Here is a 16,267-nt window from a genome sequence, read left to right on the forward strand (position 1 = left end):
ATTTTAATGCAGGTTGGGCCCCAGTGTATTTGGCCCAATCCTCAGATCACAATGCTTGGTCTTTGAGTTGGGCATGCTGAAAATTTTGTTGGATCAGCTCTAGTGATTTCACACACAAATGCTGCTATGTGGTTAGGAACGGATTTCAGAATCTTTGTCTGGTAACATGGAAGACACCCTCAGTAATGGCAGAATCCTGAAACTAGCTGCACTGTGAAATGCTTATTTGTAACAAAATTATATTTTAAAATAGAATTTTGCTGTCAGTGTAGTGGCTTTTAAAGATTATTTTTGTGCACCAGTACCTGGTAAAAGCCATAACAGCACCCAATAACCTTTTCTATACTATATTTACAAAATGCTACAATTTATTCCTTTCCATTTCTTCAAATTATAGGATTTAAAATTTTAGGAGATGTAATCAACTGAGTACAGCTGCTGCATAACTTCTGCTCATCTCTTGGAAGCTATTCAGGAATCCTACATAAGCTTCCTGGTAATTAAAGGAGGTTGCAGAAAACCTGAGCGTGGCAGACTCCTGCCTATCTCTGGGTTCCTCATTGCATGAACTTCTGTTTCCGATAGTTAAAACAGTTGTGCCTCTACCTAATTACACCTACAAATCACAGGTGTAAATACTCAGGTTTTTAAGAGCTTATATCACATAACCATTGCAAAAGGCTGCTGAGTACTGCTGTTGCTGGAAACAGACCTCTGCTCTTTTGAGGCCACAGTTATTTTGAAATATATGTTTTAGGAAATCATGAATATCCTTATTAAATGAGATGATAAATGATGGTAGACAAGCTTACCTGAAAGGCAGCTTGCTTGCCACTACCAGTGTTCCTGTGCAATATGTAATCAGTGCACAGGTGTTCTGCATGCGTGCCCTGGGGTCTACCACCAGAATAGGCTAGGGAAGTAAAACCTGGTCTGCAGTCCAGGAGACTTGGGTATGTACCCAAGAAAAGAAATCCTCTGCAGGGAAAGTTTTCTCTGGAGGCAGAACTCAGAAACCTTTAAAAACCACTAGTCAAACACAGCTTACCACAGCTTAAAAACTCACATTAGTTCCAGGGAACAGGACTGCTCCCTTTCAAACATTGCTGTACCAATGACAAACTGCAGTCATATTAAAAACAAGCATAAAAGATAAGCAGATCACACTTCATTTGCTATTTCATATCCAGATATGAGTTTCAGGCTATTATTCGGTTGGAATGAACCGAGAAGGGGATTTTTTTATTTAAAAAAATAAGAATCTATAATTGCAAGCAAACTCCAAATCCTGGGAGAGATATAGTGGCTGGTTGCTATCTGTTGGAACTAGTTATTTGACAGTGGGATTTTTTGTTTTGTTTGGTTCTTCTTTTCTTTTTTCACAAAAATTGCATTTTCTGTTTGTCCATTCACTATTTTTTTCTTATTAAATTTATGTTGCTTTAAACAGTGGCGCCATAATGCATCTCTGTTTGCCTCACAATCTTTTGAACTTAATCCATTTGCCTGCCATATTCACCCACTATTGCACTCCTTGGACACAAAAGCTTTAATGAGGAATTGAACAGAATGCAAATGCAATACTTTTTAAAACCTACTATTTAAAAGTGTGTTGTTTTAATTGTATAGGGCTAAGCACTATTTTTAGTATCGTGTGTCATTTCTGTACTCTGTAGACTTATCTCTCTTTCAACCTTAGTACCTTTGCACTACCGTTTTGTCACTGTAACCAATTGTAGAACTGCCATTATTGCAAACAATTTGCACTTAACCAAACAGTCTCCATGTCTGTATATACTGAAGGGGAAGAAATGGAAATACTGTCAAGCGGCTTCGGGTATTCAACAGCTCTAGAAACCTGCTGTAAAAACTGTTAAGAACTATTATAACTGTGTTTATAAATTGAAGTAAATCAATGTGAGAATTTGCTTGGATTGAAATGCTGTTCTATGCCGGTTGTACTCAAGTGTTTTTTAAAATGGTGAGAAGTTTTTCTTCCTGTTTTTCTTTTCTTTTTTTGCCCCCCTTCCCCTGATTTTTGTTCCTGCATTTCAGGCTCTCTTCAGAAGTCACTGGCCTCGGGGCTCTGTAATGTGTCCCAGCATGCACTAGGGCTTGAGCTCCCTGACAGGACTTTTCTAAAGCCTCATGAGACAATGCTTTCTATGGACTAATCAACAGAGGAAGTGGTCATTTCTAACTTTATTACTCTTCCAAGATCTCAAAATAAACACTTTTACTCTAAGCAACTGTGCTTCCCAACTCATGTGTTGCTTTCATTGCTATTCTGGTTTAATAATCTTGAGGCTCAGCAAGGAACAGTAACAGATGATTATTATTTTTAAAAATTTCTGTAGATGTTCATGCTCTGGCCAGTCTGTACAAAGCATGGGCTGTTGATGTTTTAAACCACTATATATTAAGTATAGACTTGATAAACTAAATAAGCTGTTTTTTTATAAATAAAGGTTTTCCTGACTTTAAAAACCACATCTTAGCTTTGTGCATACAAATAGCTGTTGTGATTTTTAACTTTGTAACGAAGATGTTGATCAAATACTATTTTTGTGACTTGTCACCAATGAGTTCAGACCTATGGCTTGTTTTGCATTAACAATTAAAAGTTTGACATAATTGCAATTAGGCCTGGTGCTTATTGGGGGAAAGCATTGCAACCTAATATGGCATCTTAAAGAGTATTGCACAATAATCTGCCTAATGGGAACTTTCAGCCAACATGTTGAGTGAGTGGCTTAATGAAAAAAACCAGTTATCATCCATGTGGAAATGGTTTTCTACATACCAATAGTATTTTGAATAGGATATTATTATGTTTGCAAAAGCTTGCCGGGTCTGTGGGAGGTTCTGGAGAGAATCCATGTCCAGCATGGCATGTCCCATGAGCACAAGAGAGCTTCAGGTACATTTCACAAAAATCAGGCTGCTGTGCCACATTAGAACTACTTGTGGAGCTGAGGGGTGTCAAGAAACAATTTAATATGACAGTGGTAGCAGAAGTGCTATTAAAAGAAAAGACACAAAGAATGCCACTGGGCTGAAACAAATCCCTTAGATAAACCCAGGTAGCTCTTTGGATGATGAACAATCCCTTTAAAAATACAGGTATCCAGGACATAACTGATGGATTAATAGGCCTTTCCTTACTGTTGACATCCATACTACTAATGTTTGACTTCAGGAAATATTATTAGGCAATATCCAAACATAATTCTTATAGGTTAGGGCCAAGTGCTGAAACTGACAGCAGCGCTTATACCACAGTAAAAAAACACAACTCCTTCAGAGAAAGTATTTTATTGGAATATCTATTCCAAACAACATTTTACTTGATTTATGGCAGCATCATTAATTAGAAAAAAACATCATGTCTTTGCTATTTCAGATCGGATTGCATTACATTGCTCCTGAGAAAAGGTTTCAGTGGCATAGAGCCCAAACAGCCTAAAAATGCCAGTTACTGGTGTGTGAACTGGGGGGGGGGGGGGAATGGATAATTAAAGTGAAATGTCTACTCATGGTTGTACGTACTCGCTCTATAAATTAACCAACACATATTGTGCAAAGCACACAGGGCAAAATTTCTCTTGTTCTGTTTAACCCAGTAGCCATCATTCAGGGCTGTCTTTAAGTATTTTCTAAACTATACTAGAAAAAGACAGTAAGTCCAAGGCAGCAAGGAAGTTTTTCTAGGATCATACAGGTTAACTAGCATCTACAAGTAACTAAACAGTTAGGACTCTTACAATAAAAGATGTACTGTGTACAGGCTTTAGACTTATTTTCCCGCCCCTGCCCAATGGAAAACCACCTTTGAATCCAAGGAGTATTTCAAATACATATTGGGAGAAGGCATGGAGGTGAGAGTCCATGGATCCGGCACCAAGCCCTGTGTAGCCTTGGCTGTGGCAGTCAAAGTCAAAGCCCTGCTTTGCCCTGCAGCATGCTCCAACTGCTTGGGCTCACACTTCCCTATGTGTTCCCTAGACCCTAACACTTTTAATGGGTATTAAAACAGCACAGGTAACACAACAGAAGCTACACTGGATTCATAGAGCAAATAAAACATTTTCTGTAGATCTTAATAGGAAAGCTACAATTACATTTTTTTTAAAAAAAGTTTTTACAATATACAACTCTTTACAATGGCTTTTTCTACTCTTAACCCTATAAACGTATTTTTACACGTTTCAATACCTGCAGGATTCTTCAAATAAATATTTTATCCTAAGTGTGTTAGAAGACCTGGCTCCTAGCAGCTACAACGATGTTCCTTTTGCCCTCCAGTCCTGAGAGAGGAGGTCCTGCAGTTCTCCTTCGTCATCACTGCCAGTGTCGCCGTCCTCAACCTGTGCAGCTCTTAGTCTCATGGCTTCCTTCAGTTTATCCTTCAGTACTTCCTGGCGGTCACGCAGTTGTTCAACACGGCGGAAACATTCACTAGGGTAAAATTAAAAATAATAATTTGCCCTCTTCTGCTGCTTAAGTGAAAAGCTGCACTGGTGTGCCTTTTAAGTTCACAGTCTTCATATCTTTGGAAAGAACATGGCAGTTTCTCAGACACAACATTAACATTCAAGCCTATGGTACTTTGTCCAAGAACCTGAGCTGCTATCACTAAATGAGTTCAGACTTTTCCAGCTGCTTTTTACTTGTCCTTTTGGGGTGCAAAGGGTAAGCCTAGCAAGCTGTACTTGCACTGGGGCCACTGCCTGCTATTTAGGAGGTGGTTTTCAGATGGCTTTCCTTCAGGGAACACTTGCCATATTGACCTTTCTTCCAGTGAACTCCTGGGTATCTTGCACCAAAGCCCTGAGCACTGTGCAAGCCGCTCATGTCATGCAGAATACTGGGTTGGCCTGTTGAACACCTCTGTCACCGAGCAGACTGCATAAATGCTTAGAACGCAACCAGACAATCTTCCTTTCTTGGACGGCACATGGAAGGAAAAGCGCCTGCTTGGTTCACTAAAGAATTTTATATAGACTTCCAAGGTTTTCTGGAACAATTTGAAAACTATTGATTTTTGGAAATTAATTTTATTCCACTATATTTTGCATCTCTGTTTTTAATCTTTTATTTTTTTTAACATACAAATGAACAATAGTTCTGCACTTCTGAGTCAAGAACAGACAGCAATTTAATACATTTTCTACATTTTCTACTGAAGGAACAGGAACCAGCAACTTTCACTAAATTTATTTTGAAAACTTTATACAAAAGTGTCAGCTTGACAGCCAAAGCCAGTTACCGTATTTTTCGCCCCATAGGGGAAATGTGTGTGCGTCCTATGGAGCGAATGCAGGCTTTCGCTGAAGCCTGGAGAGCGAGAGGGGTCAGTGCGCACCGACCACCCTCGCTCTCCAGGCTTTGTGGAGAGTTGCCTGCATGCTGAAGCTCAGCGCGCCCAGACTTCACGCGGCTCTCCGCAAGGCGCAGGAGCCCGGTGCTGGGCTCCCGCGGCTTGCGGAGAGTTGCTTGGATGTCGAAGGCTGGGCGCGCTGAGCTCAGCGCGTCCAGGCTTCGCGTGGCTCTCCGCAAGGCGCGGGAGCCCGGTGCCAGGCTTCCACGGCTTGCGGAGAGTTGCCTGTTCTGGGGGCTGGGGGGGGGAATAATTTTCCCCCCTTTATTTCCCCCCCAAAAAACTAGGTGCGCTTTATGGGATGGTGCGTCCTATAGGGCGAAAAATACGGTACATTTCCAGAGCTGACAATAAAAAAGTTAAGGATACTCTAAACTTAAGACACTCATGTAAAGTTATTTGGCTACAAAAGATAAAAAGGAAGTGATTCATTAATCAACAAATCTCAAGAGACCTCAAACAGTCCCCTCCACCAGTTTCCATGTTCCTGCTTCCACTTGGGAGTCACCAGCTAAGGAAGGGGGGGAGGGGTAGTCTTACATTGTGCAGCAAAGCATACACCCAAAGTGAGGCCACACTAATACAAAAAAGTTCCTTGGTGCCTCCAGATATTTTATAATATTAGGGTGAGCTTACTGTATCATTGTGCTTAAGGACGTGTTTTAGCTGTGGACAACAGGATACAAGGGGCAAGGCAAGGAAAAGATATAACAGGAGTCTGGGTGGTGGTCAACCTGTGATCCTTGAGATGTTGCAGAACTCCTATCTTCTCTGAACATTGACCATGGTGACTGGGGCTGCTGGGAGTTAGGGACGAATAAAATGTAGAGTGCCACAGGTTAGCCACTCTTGCTCTAGAACCTCATCTACTTTCGGTTAGAGTCAGATATGAGAAGAGCTGGACCCAAAAGTAAGTATGGAATTTGGCTTTAAGAATCCTGTTGTGATCTCATGCATGGGACTAACCATTCCAAAGATGTGGAACTGGCAAATGTCCTAAGCCATGCAATTCTTAATTGTGCATCTAAAGTGCTCTTGTACAGAAATGGAACTGTTTAAAAAGTCTAGGAGAACTTTTGACACTTTGCATGTCTATGATCTTTAGGGCCTTCCTCCAAATTTCATCACCTGATTCTCTCTAGCCGTGTGTGTGAGGATGGGGAGATGTAGCAGGTACAAGGAAATCCACAGCTGTGGAATGTGATAGTAGCTGCAGAATTCAGTTCCCAAAGAATCTCTTCTCCCTACCCCTGACTAGCAAAAACACAACAGCAAGCACAGAGTTGTGTGTGTTATATAAAAGTTGCAGAATTTTGTTGTATTAAATTTCAAGCAGTGCGTTTACATTAAGCTTTTTGAAATCAGGTTTTACTTTACTTACATCTGCTCATCTATTTCTCCAATTTGACGGTCGAGTCGCCCTTCCTCATCTTCTTCAGCTACTATAGCTTCTGAAATCTAACTCAGAAAAGGTGGGTATTATTTTCCGTAACAAAACTGGATTGATATAAAAGTAAGCTTTGCCTTCTCTTTACTGCAGTGAGAAAACTAGGAGCAAGCTATAGGATTATGCTTCCTCCTGGCAACAGATTCTCCAAAACTGGATAGGCTCTCCACTTAACCTGAATTTAAGCAAATTAAAACCCTGGATTAAGAAGGAATGTGGTCTTAACCTGCCTATGGCAGCAGGTAAAAGGGAGAATACAGCTTGCTCCTATTATCTTAACTACAAGTTAAGAGAAAGCCACAATACCTTCTGAAAGTGACAAACCCAAGCAAAGAAGATCTTGGCGCTTTAGTAATATGAGCACTGATGATGAAACTCGCGTTTAAGAATTCTGTTAACAATTAATCTCCGATTTCCAAAATATATTTTAACCTGTTATTTCTTTCAGCATATACTTTCTCAAAGTTGAGTGTCTTGGAGATGCTGTGCAGCCAGTGGCCAACATGTAACCAAGAAGAGCCCTTGTGCACCACTAATGTTCACTAAATGTGTCCACTGCTGATCTTGTATGAACATCTACTGTGTTTATAGCACCGAGTACATTTCAGAATAGGATGACTGCTCTACAACAGTCTTCTCCCAACAATTCATTCATGGAAAACTTTCTGCAACGCCAGAGTTTGAAAGCAAAGTTCACAGGCACAAGTGAAGTTGCTGAGTGATCACCTTCAAAGGGATTGGTTTTTAAAAGCAGGATGTGAGAACCACAGATCTAGTCAACAGCGGATGTGGTGAGGCAAATCTTGCAATAAAAATGAAGCTACATGGGAGGAGTGTTCGATCCAATCCAGAGCCAGATAATTATTGCATATATAGAGTATATGTATAACGTATACAGATTTAAAATATCAAGTGCACCAGACCTGAAAAAATGAAAGTGAATGGTGACAGTAACAGGCCATCTGGCCTGACAGAATATACATCTTGCATTCCTGCTAGATAGGATATGCTGATCAAATTTTTAAAAAGCAAACTTCATCACAATTTTTGGTGTAGTGTCATCTGTTACTAAAGTTTCTTCACTTCACTGTTTGAAGGGGGGATACTCAGACCACAGCTAGCTTATAAAATGATTTTAACCGATATTAAAAGAGTCAGCAAATGCAGTGGAATGTCACTCTGCCAAGTTCTAGTTCTGCATGTGCAAGCAATTCAAAACAGGAGGCATCAACTTACAGTGTTGACTTGTCGCATAGCCTTCTGGAATTCATCCCATTCTTTGTCCATCTGATCCTTTGGAGCATCAACCTTCCTCACCTATGAAATGAGAAAGATGATCAATTTGTGGAAGGCTGTATTCTTATTTCTCATTATTGGTTCTACTTCATGCTGCAAGCAAGGAGAACTTGGTTGCTAAGTTGCTGTTTTTTTTTGAAGCAAACAATTTATCCAGACAACTTGAAGCTATATTGAGAGAGAGAGAGAGAGAGAGAATCCTTATTTCAGATTATGTGCTACCAGTTTGCACTGCAATGCATTGTCAACTTAAACACACTAAGGGACATCAAAGAGAGCAGATGAAAGCAGTATGTGAGCTACTAAGAATGAACACATATTTGTTATCTACTATATGCTATCTACTTAGCCCCCTAACTCCTTGATATTTAGAATAAGAGTCATTAGCATTCTGGCACCACAGAATATTGTAGCATCAATGGATTCAGCAATATTTCCCTATCTGCTTGATTCCTAGCTTGGGTACCATAAAATGTCTGTCCTTGTTACACATGTTATTCAAAGTATATTTACTATGTGTTTTTCAAGATTTGGCTAAGATACTGGGAATTGAAATGGGATGAAGACACATCTGCTAACACTAGGGAGAACTGGTCTCAGAGTAACTGAAGGCATACAAACAGCATCTCCTTCAAATAAGGTGCTACTCTGCCAGCACATAATCAAGAGGGCACATGAAGAATGATACAGAAAGAGAGGGAGGAGATGGACAGAGTATGTTTTACTATGAGCTGGGGAGAAGAGAGAAAAATGCTTTTGGATCTTACAAAAAAATTAACAAAAGACAAAAAAATTACACTGCTCCTTCAAAATTCAGCAGCAGTATATTATATCACTACTACACTATGTTGTGTCCCAAAGCATCTCATGCACATCCCCTTGAAAGCAAGGTTAATATTACCCAGGTAATATTAGGGGGCTGAGGGAGAGAGAGGAAGAGAGGGAGCAGCTTATCTAAGACTAGGACTAGGCAATATATTGATATATTGTCCAAAACTGGTTTGAAGTCCATACCACGATACTGGTTTCATAATTTCTGACCTGGCAATATATTGCAAATCATGGGGTGTGTGCGTTATGCAAAAATCACAATGTGGGGGGAAACCATGCAGCCAGCCAATGCCTCCACATAGCTCCATCCTTATTTCAGACATTGTGATATATCAGTATATTGCGATGTTTAGCTGATGATATATCATGAAGTTGAAAACCAGGTATTGCGGTATTGCCCAGCCCCATCTAAGACCACCCACCAAAATCATGGCTGCAGGCCATTTCATCCATGTAAAAGCAAGTCGTGTGCTTTGATTCTGAATGATTAATTATGCCACAATACAACAATACGTAAATCATTTCAAAGTAACTTACCATAAGAATATACACTTCATTAACCATACAATGCTTTTGCTCTTTGTGAATGTTTTAGATGTAGTACCACCCCCCCCCCTTGTGTACTATGGTCTGCCTTTTTTAATTTGTTACATATTGGACAATAAAAGTTTAAAAGAATTCAGTTAATGCTTGATCAGTAATAAATTATATCAAGGTCTATTTCAAAAGCATTTGCTTCTTCAACCCTCAGAGGCAAATTCAAAGTCAGGCAGCAACAATTAGCATATGCAAACCACTACAATATTGGTAACCAGGCATCAGAACTCTTTCTAATCTAGACTTCTAATGTCTTCCAGAGGTTAAATATCAGGAACATTCAGACAGGCACAGGAAACAAACAAACAAACAAAAGGAAAAAAGAACCAGAGGCCCCTTCTCTGATTTGGGCAGCTTCCATTCAGTCCAACAGGGCATCAGCAGAACTCCCCCCCCCCTCCAATTTAAATTATTAAGACAGAGAAAGGGATAGAAACTTGCTTTTCCTTTCTTGTTTTAAGATGTCTTCTGGATATAAAAAACACTAAACACACATGAACCTGCTTGAAACAGGTAGGTAGTCGGAGCATTTACACATGTCAAGGAAATAAACAACTACCTGACTTTTAGAAGACACCTGAAGGCAGCCCTGTTTAGGGAAGTTTTTGATGTTTGATGGTTTATTGTGCTTTTAATTCTGTTGTGAGCCGTCCAGAGTGGCTAGGGAAACCCAGCCAGATGGGTGGGGTATAAATATTAAGTTGTTGTTGTTGTTGTTACAGGTATCCTGGTTTTCAGTCCCTATGACTCTGGAGATAATTTTTAAAAAGTTCACTTCAATGTACAATCTAGAGGAGGTTTCTGAAATGCAGCTACTATGGCTGAATGTGATTACTAAGGAGCATAAAGTATTACTCAAGAACACTCTTCTCCATCTCCTAACCTGTAATGATAAGGAAGGTTCCTGGAGAAAAGGCCACCAACACTCACCAAACTTATTAATGATAATAATTTTATTACTTATACATCCGGCTGGGTTTCTCCAGCCACTCTAGGCGGCTTCCAGCAAAATATAAAAACATAATAAAACGTCAAACATTAAAAACTTCCCTAAACAGGGCTGCCTTCAGATGTTCTCTAAAAGTTGTGTAGTTGTTTATCTCCTTGACATCTGACAGGAGGGTGTCCCAGGGGGAGGGTGCCACTACCGAGAAGGCCCCCTGCTGGCCCCCTGTAACTTCACTTCTCGCAGTGAGGGAACCACCAGAAGATCCTTGGAGGACTTCACAGTGTCCAGGCTGAATGAAGGTGGTGGAGACGCTCCTTCAGCTATACTAAAGGAACGTCTCCCAAGGAAAAGTTTCTGGAGAGAAATTATCTCAAGAGAGATACTGCTTTGGCTACTCCCAAACCAAAAAAAATCTAGCTGTTTCTGTTGTAGATGAGGCTGGGACTCTTAGCAACTAAGCAAAGTAAGTGAGTGCTTAGAAAGCTCTCCAGCTGTATCTGCACATCTGTATGGGCTGCTGGAAAGAGAGGGGGCAGGAGGAGGCAAGATGGTAATTAAAGGCAGAAAGGCTGGATTATAGATGTGCATTTTGAATTTTTTAATGCATTTATTCTAAGAGTTTAGAAGCAAAGGCTGATCTGTACATTGCCCCAATACACTGTCTACCTTAATTTTACATGGACATTTATTCCCAACTTTGCTACATCTTTTGTCAGGCCCACATCCATTAATTCTGCAAAATCTAGGGCATCACAGAATAACCATCACATTTCAACTAGCTGTGTACAGGTGTGCAAATTAACAGTCTCACTGCACTCTCTATTTGTCAACCACCTACAAGAACAGCAGAGGGAAATCTGACTGCATATGAGGAATACAGCATCCTGGCTAGTAGGATCAATTACTCTTGATGAGAGATGGGAAGGCCTGGGAAAACCCCCAGAAAAATTGGAAATAAAACCAGTGTTCCCCCCCCCCCCAATTTTCCTGGTTTTTCCCCAGGCCTTCCCATCTTGATTCATGTCAGACAATATTCAACACAAACTTAGAGAAAGCCAGTGCTAATTGCTACACCAAAACTACTGCAAGTTAATCAAATCGTTTACAGAAGGATACCACAAAGAATTTCAATCATTATGTAAATCTTTTATTCAGCTTCTGTAATCGCTAGCTGACTAGCTGAATTAATTCCTCAAAGAATTGGCATGTGCTGAAATTGGAACAAATCACACTTGCCTTTGCATCCACTTCAGGATCATCAAAAAATCCCTCTGGCAAGGCCTCCGCAGTGTTTTCTTTCCTGAAATGTTAAGGTGATGGCTTGTCTTGAGCCAATTCTGCACTAGTTTTAACTCCTTCAAAACAGCAGATCAAATATCTGCGCCGAGAACAGAGCGAGCAACGCAACGCCCACTAGCGCTCCCCACCCGCTGGCCTGAAGCTGAGGAGAAATGAAGGAACCCCTTTGGAGCTAACCATATCAATTGGCACTGTAAGTTTAATTTTTCCAAACCTCCAAGATCCAATAAAGATAAAGGAAACAAATACAAGAAGCCATTCTCCTAATATACTGCTTTCTCAAAGCTCCAGTATGTATGGTGTCCTAATTGTTTAAGTTACGAACACTGTTAAAATACTGGTTCATCTCATCAGACTGACTTTTTTTTTAAAAAAAGTACCAATATACTAGGCATACTGAGGATTATTAATTATGAGAACCCAAACACATTTAATTACAAATTTAAATAGGAAGGAAAACCTTTACACTGGCTAGCTTACCTTTCCACAACTTTTTCTTGTATTTCTGCTTTCTGAATAGAGCCAGAATGGGAGACTAAAGGTGCAGCTGAAGTTTTATTGTCTGAATAGTCTGCGATAGAGAAAAGAATCACTGCCGGTGTAATATGCACAATTTGAAAGCCCAAGTCACTAAAAATGGATGTATTAATTGCACAAACGATGAGCAGAGAGGGAAAAACAGAGATCACTCAGACCTTGTGATGAACCAATAAAGTTGATATAAGTATCAACAAAAGGAAATACTTCACAGAATGATTAACTTACAAGATTCACCACTGCTTAGATTGAAATACTGTGCACACTTAACTTAGCAGTAGTCCCACTGGACTCAGTAAACATATCGGAGGACGCATGCATAGGACTGGGCTGCATGTTGGTGATGACCACTACTTTAAAATGACTAGACAAAATTTATTAGGATAGGTCTATCCTAATCCTGAATCCTGAATAGTGTTGCACTGAAGCTCAATTTGTCGCAACTGTGCACTTTTTTAGAAAAGCACCAAATTTACACCCCTTGTAGACTAAAGCTATAACATACACTAAGCTATAAAATAAACTGTTTGCTTGTTCATAATACCATTTGGGGACTCATGTATTTAAAAATCACCACATACTAGTCCAGGGATCAGCAACCTTTTTCAACCATGGGCCAGTCCACTGTTCCTATGCCCCACAAATAACCCAGAAATGCATTTTAAATAAAAGCACATATTCTACTCATGTAAAAACATGCTGATTCCCGGACCGTCTGCTGGCTGGATTGAGAAGGCAATTGGGCCGCATCCGGCCCCCGGGTCTTAGGTTGCCTACCCCCGTACTAGTCCTTGAATTGTATATATCAGAATTGGTCAGCTATGCTGTTGTACTATGAGAGAACCGCAGAGGCTCTGCATACTAGATGCTAGTAATGAACAGAACTCCATGCCATATTGGAGTTCCTCAGAAGCATCTGGCTGGCCACACTTGGAAACAGAATTCTGGACATCTACAACCATCAATAGCAGATGATTGCTAGTTTTCATTTGGCATGAGAAGCCACCTAATATGCATGTATGACACACGTGGAGCGCACTGCAGTATATACGGATAAGCCTACCTAATGTGGACAGCAATACTTCGGAAGCCACAAAAGAGGACATGACACAACTTCAGAGGTAAAGTTAAGCAAAACTTCTGATTTGTACCATGTCAGCTGGAGTGGCCTTGGAACTCTCTATATTTTTTTACTGTAAAGTCAGCAGAGAAAGTCCCAGAGTTACCTGATGGTAAAGCAGTGGTGTCTACTTTTAGAGGGTGGGCTGGTGTTGCTGTATGCTGCACTGTGGACGACAAAGGAGGTTTGCTGCTGTTGTCCTGGATTTCTTTGGCCATCTCTTTGGCCTCTTCCTCCTCCTCCTCCTCTTCTTCAGAGTCTCCAAGTAATACGCCACCACTTGAAGCTTTGCAAGAGGCCTTTTCTGCTTCTGCTTGTTCATTTTTTCCAAAAAAATCTGCTGGCAGCCTTAAAAAATGAAATAATAACAATAACAATAATTTTATTATTTATGCCCCACCCATCTGGCTGGCTTTCCACAACTTAAAAACATTCCATCATAATACAAGCCAGAATCAAGACAATTATTTCAAGTACACCTAACCTAAGGTGATTTAAAAAACAAAAACAAAACTTTCCTCCCTTAAATAGACATTCACCAGGCCAAATTTGTGTTTCCCAACAGCTTTCCACATGGTGGTCACCTCCATTGGATGTCCCCATCTGGGACTCCCCACGAAATAAGATAATTTTCTCTGAAGTAACTGTAGTATAATGGAAACAATGTTGTCAGTCACTGCATTTGAACAATTGCCATATGGGAACATTCAAACCACCCTGTTTGAAAGCAAATTTCTCAGCACCAGTTAGAACTTCAGGCAATGAATAACAAATATAACATCTTGTTCATATCCATAACTATGAAAAAAGAAAATGTAAAAACAGAGCTAATAACAACCATCTCAACTTACCCAGAAGAGAGTGTTTGCGAATGGTCCCTTGAATCTGCAAAACATTTTATCAGAGTTCTGTCACATTTAAAACAGAAAAAGAACACAAAGATGAACTTCACACCCAAGCTGCAGTGACCCATGAAGAACTCTGGATCAGTCGTGTGACTAAGGCAAGCCAAGTTCAAATCCCCACTCAGTGGGGACAACCTGGGCAAGTCTCTCTCTCTCAGCACACACTCTACCTCTGAGTGCAGGAGACGATAAAAACTTATGATGCCAATGATTGTGACGCAATGACTGTGATGTCACTGAATCCCCTGGAGGCTACTTTTTTGCTGACATAGCAAGCCACATTATGCAGCCTTAAAATATGTCTTAAATGGATAGCGTGACACCTCAAAACTATTGAAAAATAGCACCTTCTTCCATCCACATTGCACTGTCATCTCTTTTAGAACTGTGGATGAATGGTGGTATACAAATTTAATAAATAATAATAGATCAATATAACAGGGTTTTTTCAGGTAATTGAGCTAAGGTTTGACCAGTGTTAAAGTGGTTCCAGTCAGGTGATGGTATGTTAAAAGAACAATTCATAGGACAGTTACTCCAAGAAACACAGGCATTGCAAGCAGCTGAAATTTCCTTATGCAAAAGTGTGTTTTTTTAAATTAAACATAATTTTATTAATCTAGGTTTTCAAGATGGCCTACAAAAGAGAACCATAAAACAAATATACAACCAATCAAAAACATCAGAAACAAAAGCAATTAATGCGGCAACAGGAAAAATACAAAAAAAGTAGATATAAAATCAGTTAAAAGAAATTTTGTGTAGACTTCCCAATCACATAAAACTGTAGTTTACCTAAACATAGCTTTAATCTTCCACTCTAAGGCTAGGACCTTTAATCAAGATTAAATTCACCCCCTTTGGGTGCATTTATTCAGAACACACACCCCCAGCATTTTAAACACTGCACTATAGCAGCAGCTACAGTGTGTAATATACAAGGGCACATCTAGTTGACTAGAAACCATGAATGGTTACTTTCAGCATTTTACCACAATCTGTTCTCTGTCCTAGCAAGTACCCATCAAAAACTAATTTATAATTATTAGCAAATCTGCCTGGCATTCATGTTATGGGTACTCAAATACAACTTGTATTTATTATTAATTCATTTATATTTAATGTCAAAGTAGGCTTCTAGGCAATTAAAAAAAAGTATGATAGAATCACAAAATCATAGAGTTGGAAGAGACCACAAGGGCCATCGAGTCCAACCCCCTGCCAAGCAGGAAACACCATCAGAGCACTCCTGACATATGGTTGTCAAGCCTCTGCTTAAAGACCTCCAAAGAAGGAGACTCCACCACACTCCTTGGCAGCAAATTCCACTGTCAAACAGCTCTTACTGTCAGGAAGTTCTTCCTAATGTTTAGGTGGAATCTTCTTTCTTGTAGTTTGGAACCATTGCTCCGTGTCCGCTTCTCTGGAGCAGCAGAAAACAACCTTTCTCCCTCCTCTATGTGACATCCTTTTATATATTTGAACATGGCTATCATATCACCCCTTAACCTCCTCTTCTCCAGGCTAAACATGCCCAGCTCCCTTAGCCGTTCCTCATAAGGCATCGTTTCCAGGCCTTTGACCATTTTGGTTGCCCTCCTCTGGACACGTTCCAGTTTGTCAGTGTCCTTCTTGAACTGTGGTGCCCAGAACTGGACACAGTACTCCAGGTGAGGTCTGACCAGAGCAGAATACAGTGGCACTATTACTTCCCTTGATCTAGATGCTATACTCCTATTGATGCAGCCCAGAATTGCATTGGCTTTTTTAGCTGCCGCTAAAATGTTAGAGAAACATTAATACATAAATATCCATAATTAAAATATTCAATTAAAAAATACTATTACTTCTCTTAAAACAGGAGACTTGGGTTGGGAAAATGCCTGTGTGATAGAATCATTTTCAA

General features: G+C 40.1%; 2 protein-coding genes across 14 annotated transcripts in view; one reads left to right on the forward strand and one right to left on the reverse strand.

Moving 5' to 3' along the window:
- LOC307200817 (poly(rC)-binding protein 3-like) overlaps positions 1–7,871 on the forward strand; it is a 183,323-nt gene extending 175,452 nt beyond the window's left edge. For 11 of the 13 annotated variants that reach the window (XM_079949802.1, XM_079949803.1, XM_079949804.1 and 8 more), the window contains one exon: positions 1–4,264. This exon is cut by the window's left edge and continues 1,245 nt beyond it. Coding sequence is in view for 2 of the 13 variants with exons in the window: in XM_079949797.1 (XP_079805923.1) it covers positions 7,276–7,336 (61 nt within the window). In the remaining 11 variants the exon portion in view is untranslated. Of the gene's footprint in view, positions 4,265–7,275 lie in introns of those variants that run through there. The other 2 variants (XM_079949797.1, XM_079949798.1) reach the window with 2 other exon arrangements.
- ZNF830 (zinc finger protein 830) overlaps positions 3,300–16,267 on the reverse strand; it is a 17,204-nt gene continuing 4,236 nt past the window's right edge. Inside the window, exons 4-10 of the mRNA XM_079950206.1 lie at positions 14,308–14,341; positions 13,563–13,804; positions 12,280–12,370; positions 11,737–11,800; positions 8,064–8,144; positions 6,762–6,838; positions 3,300–4,458 (exon numbers count right to left, since the gene is read on the reverse strand). Coding sequence (XP_079806332.1) covers positions 4,278–4,458; positions 6,762–6,838; positions 8,064–8,144; positions 11,737–11,800; positions 12,280–12,370; positions 13,563–13,804; positions 14,308–14,341 — 770 coding nt within the window. The 3' untranslated portion in view covers positions 3,300–4,277. The remainder of the gene's footprint in view (positions 4,459–6,761; positions 6,839–8,063; positions 8,145–11,736; positions 11,801–12,279; positions 12,371–13,562; positions 13,805–14,307; positions 14,342–16,267) is intronic.

The sequence above is a fragment of the Podarcis cretensis genome (assembly GCF_951804945.1).
Source record: "Podarcis cretensis genome assembly, chromosome: 13".
Lineage (NCBI taxonomy): Eukaryota > Metazoa > Chordata > Lepidosauria > Squamata > Lacertidae > Podarcis > Podarcis cretensis.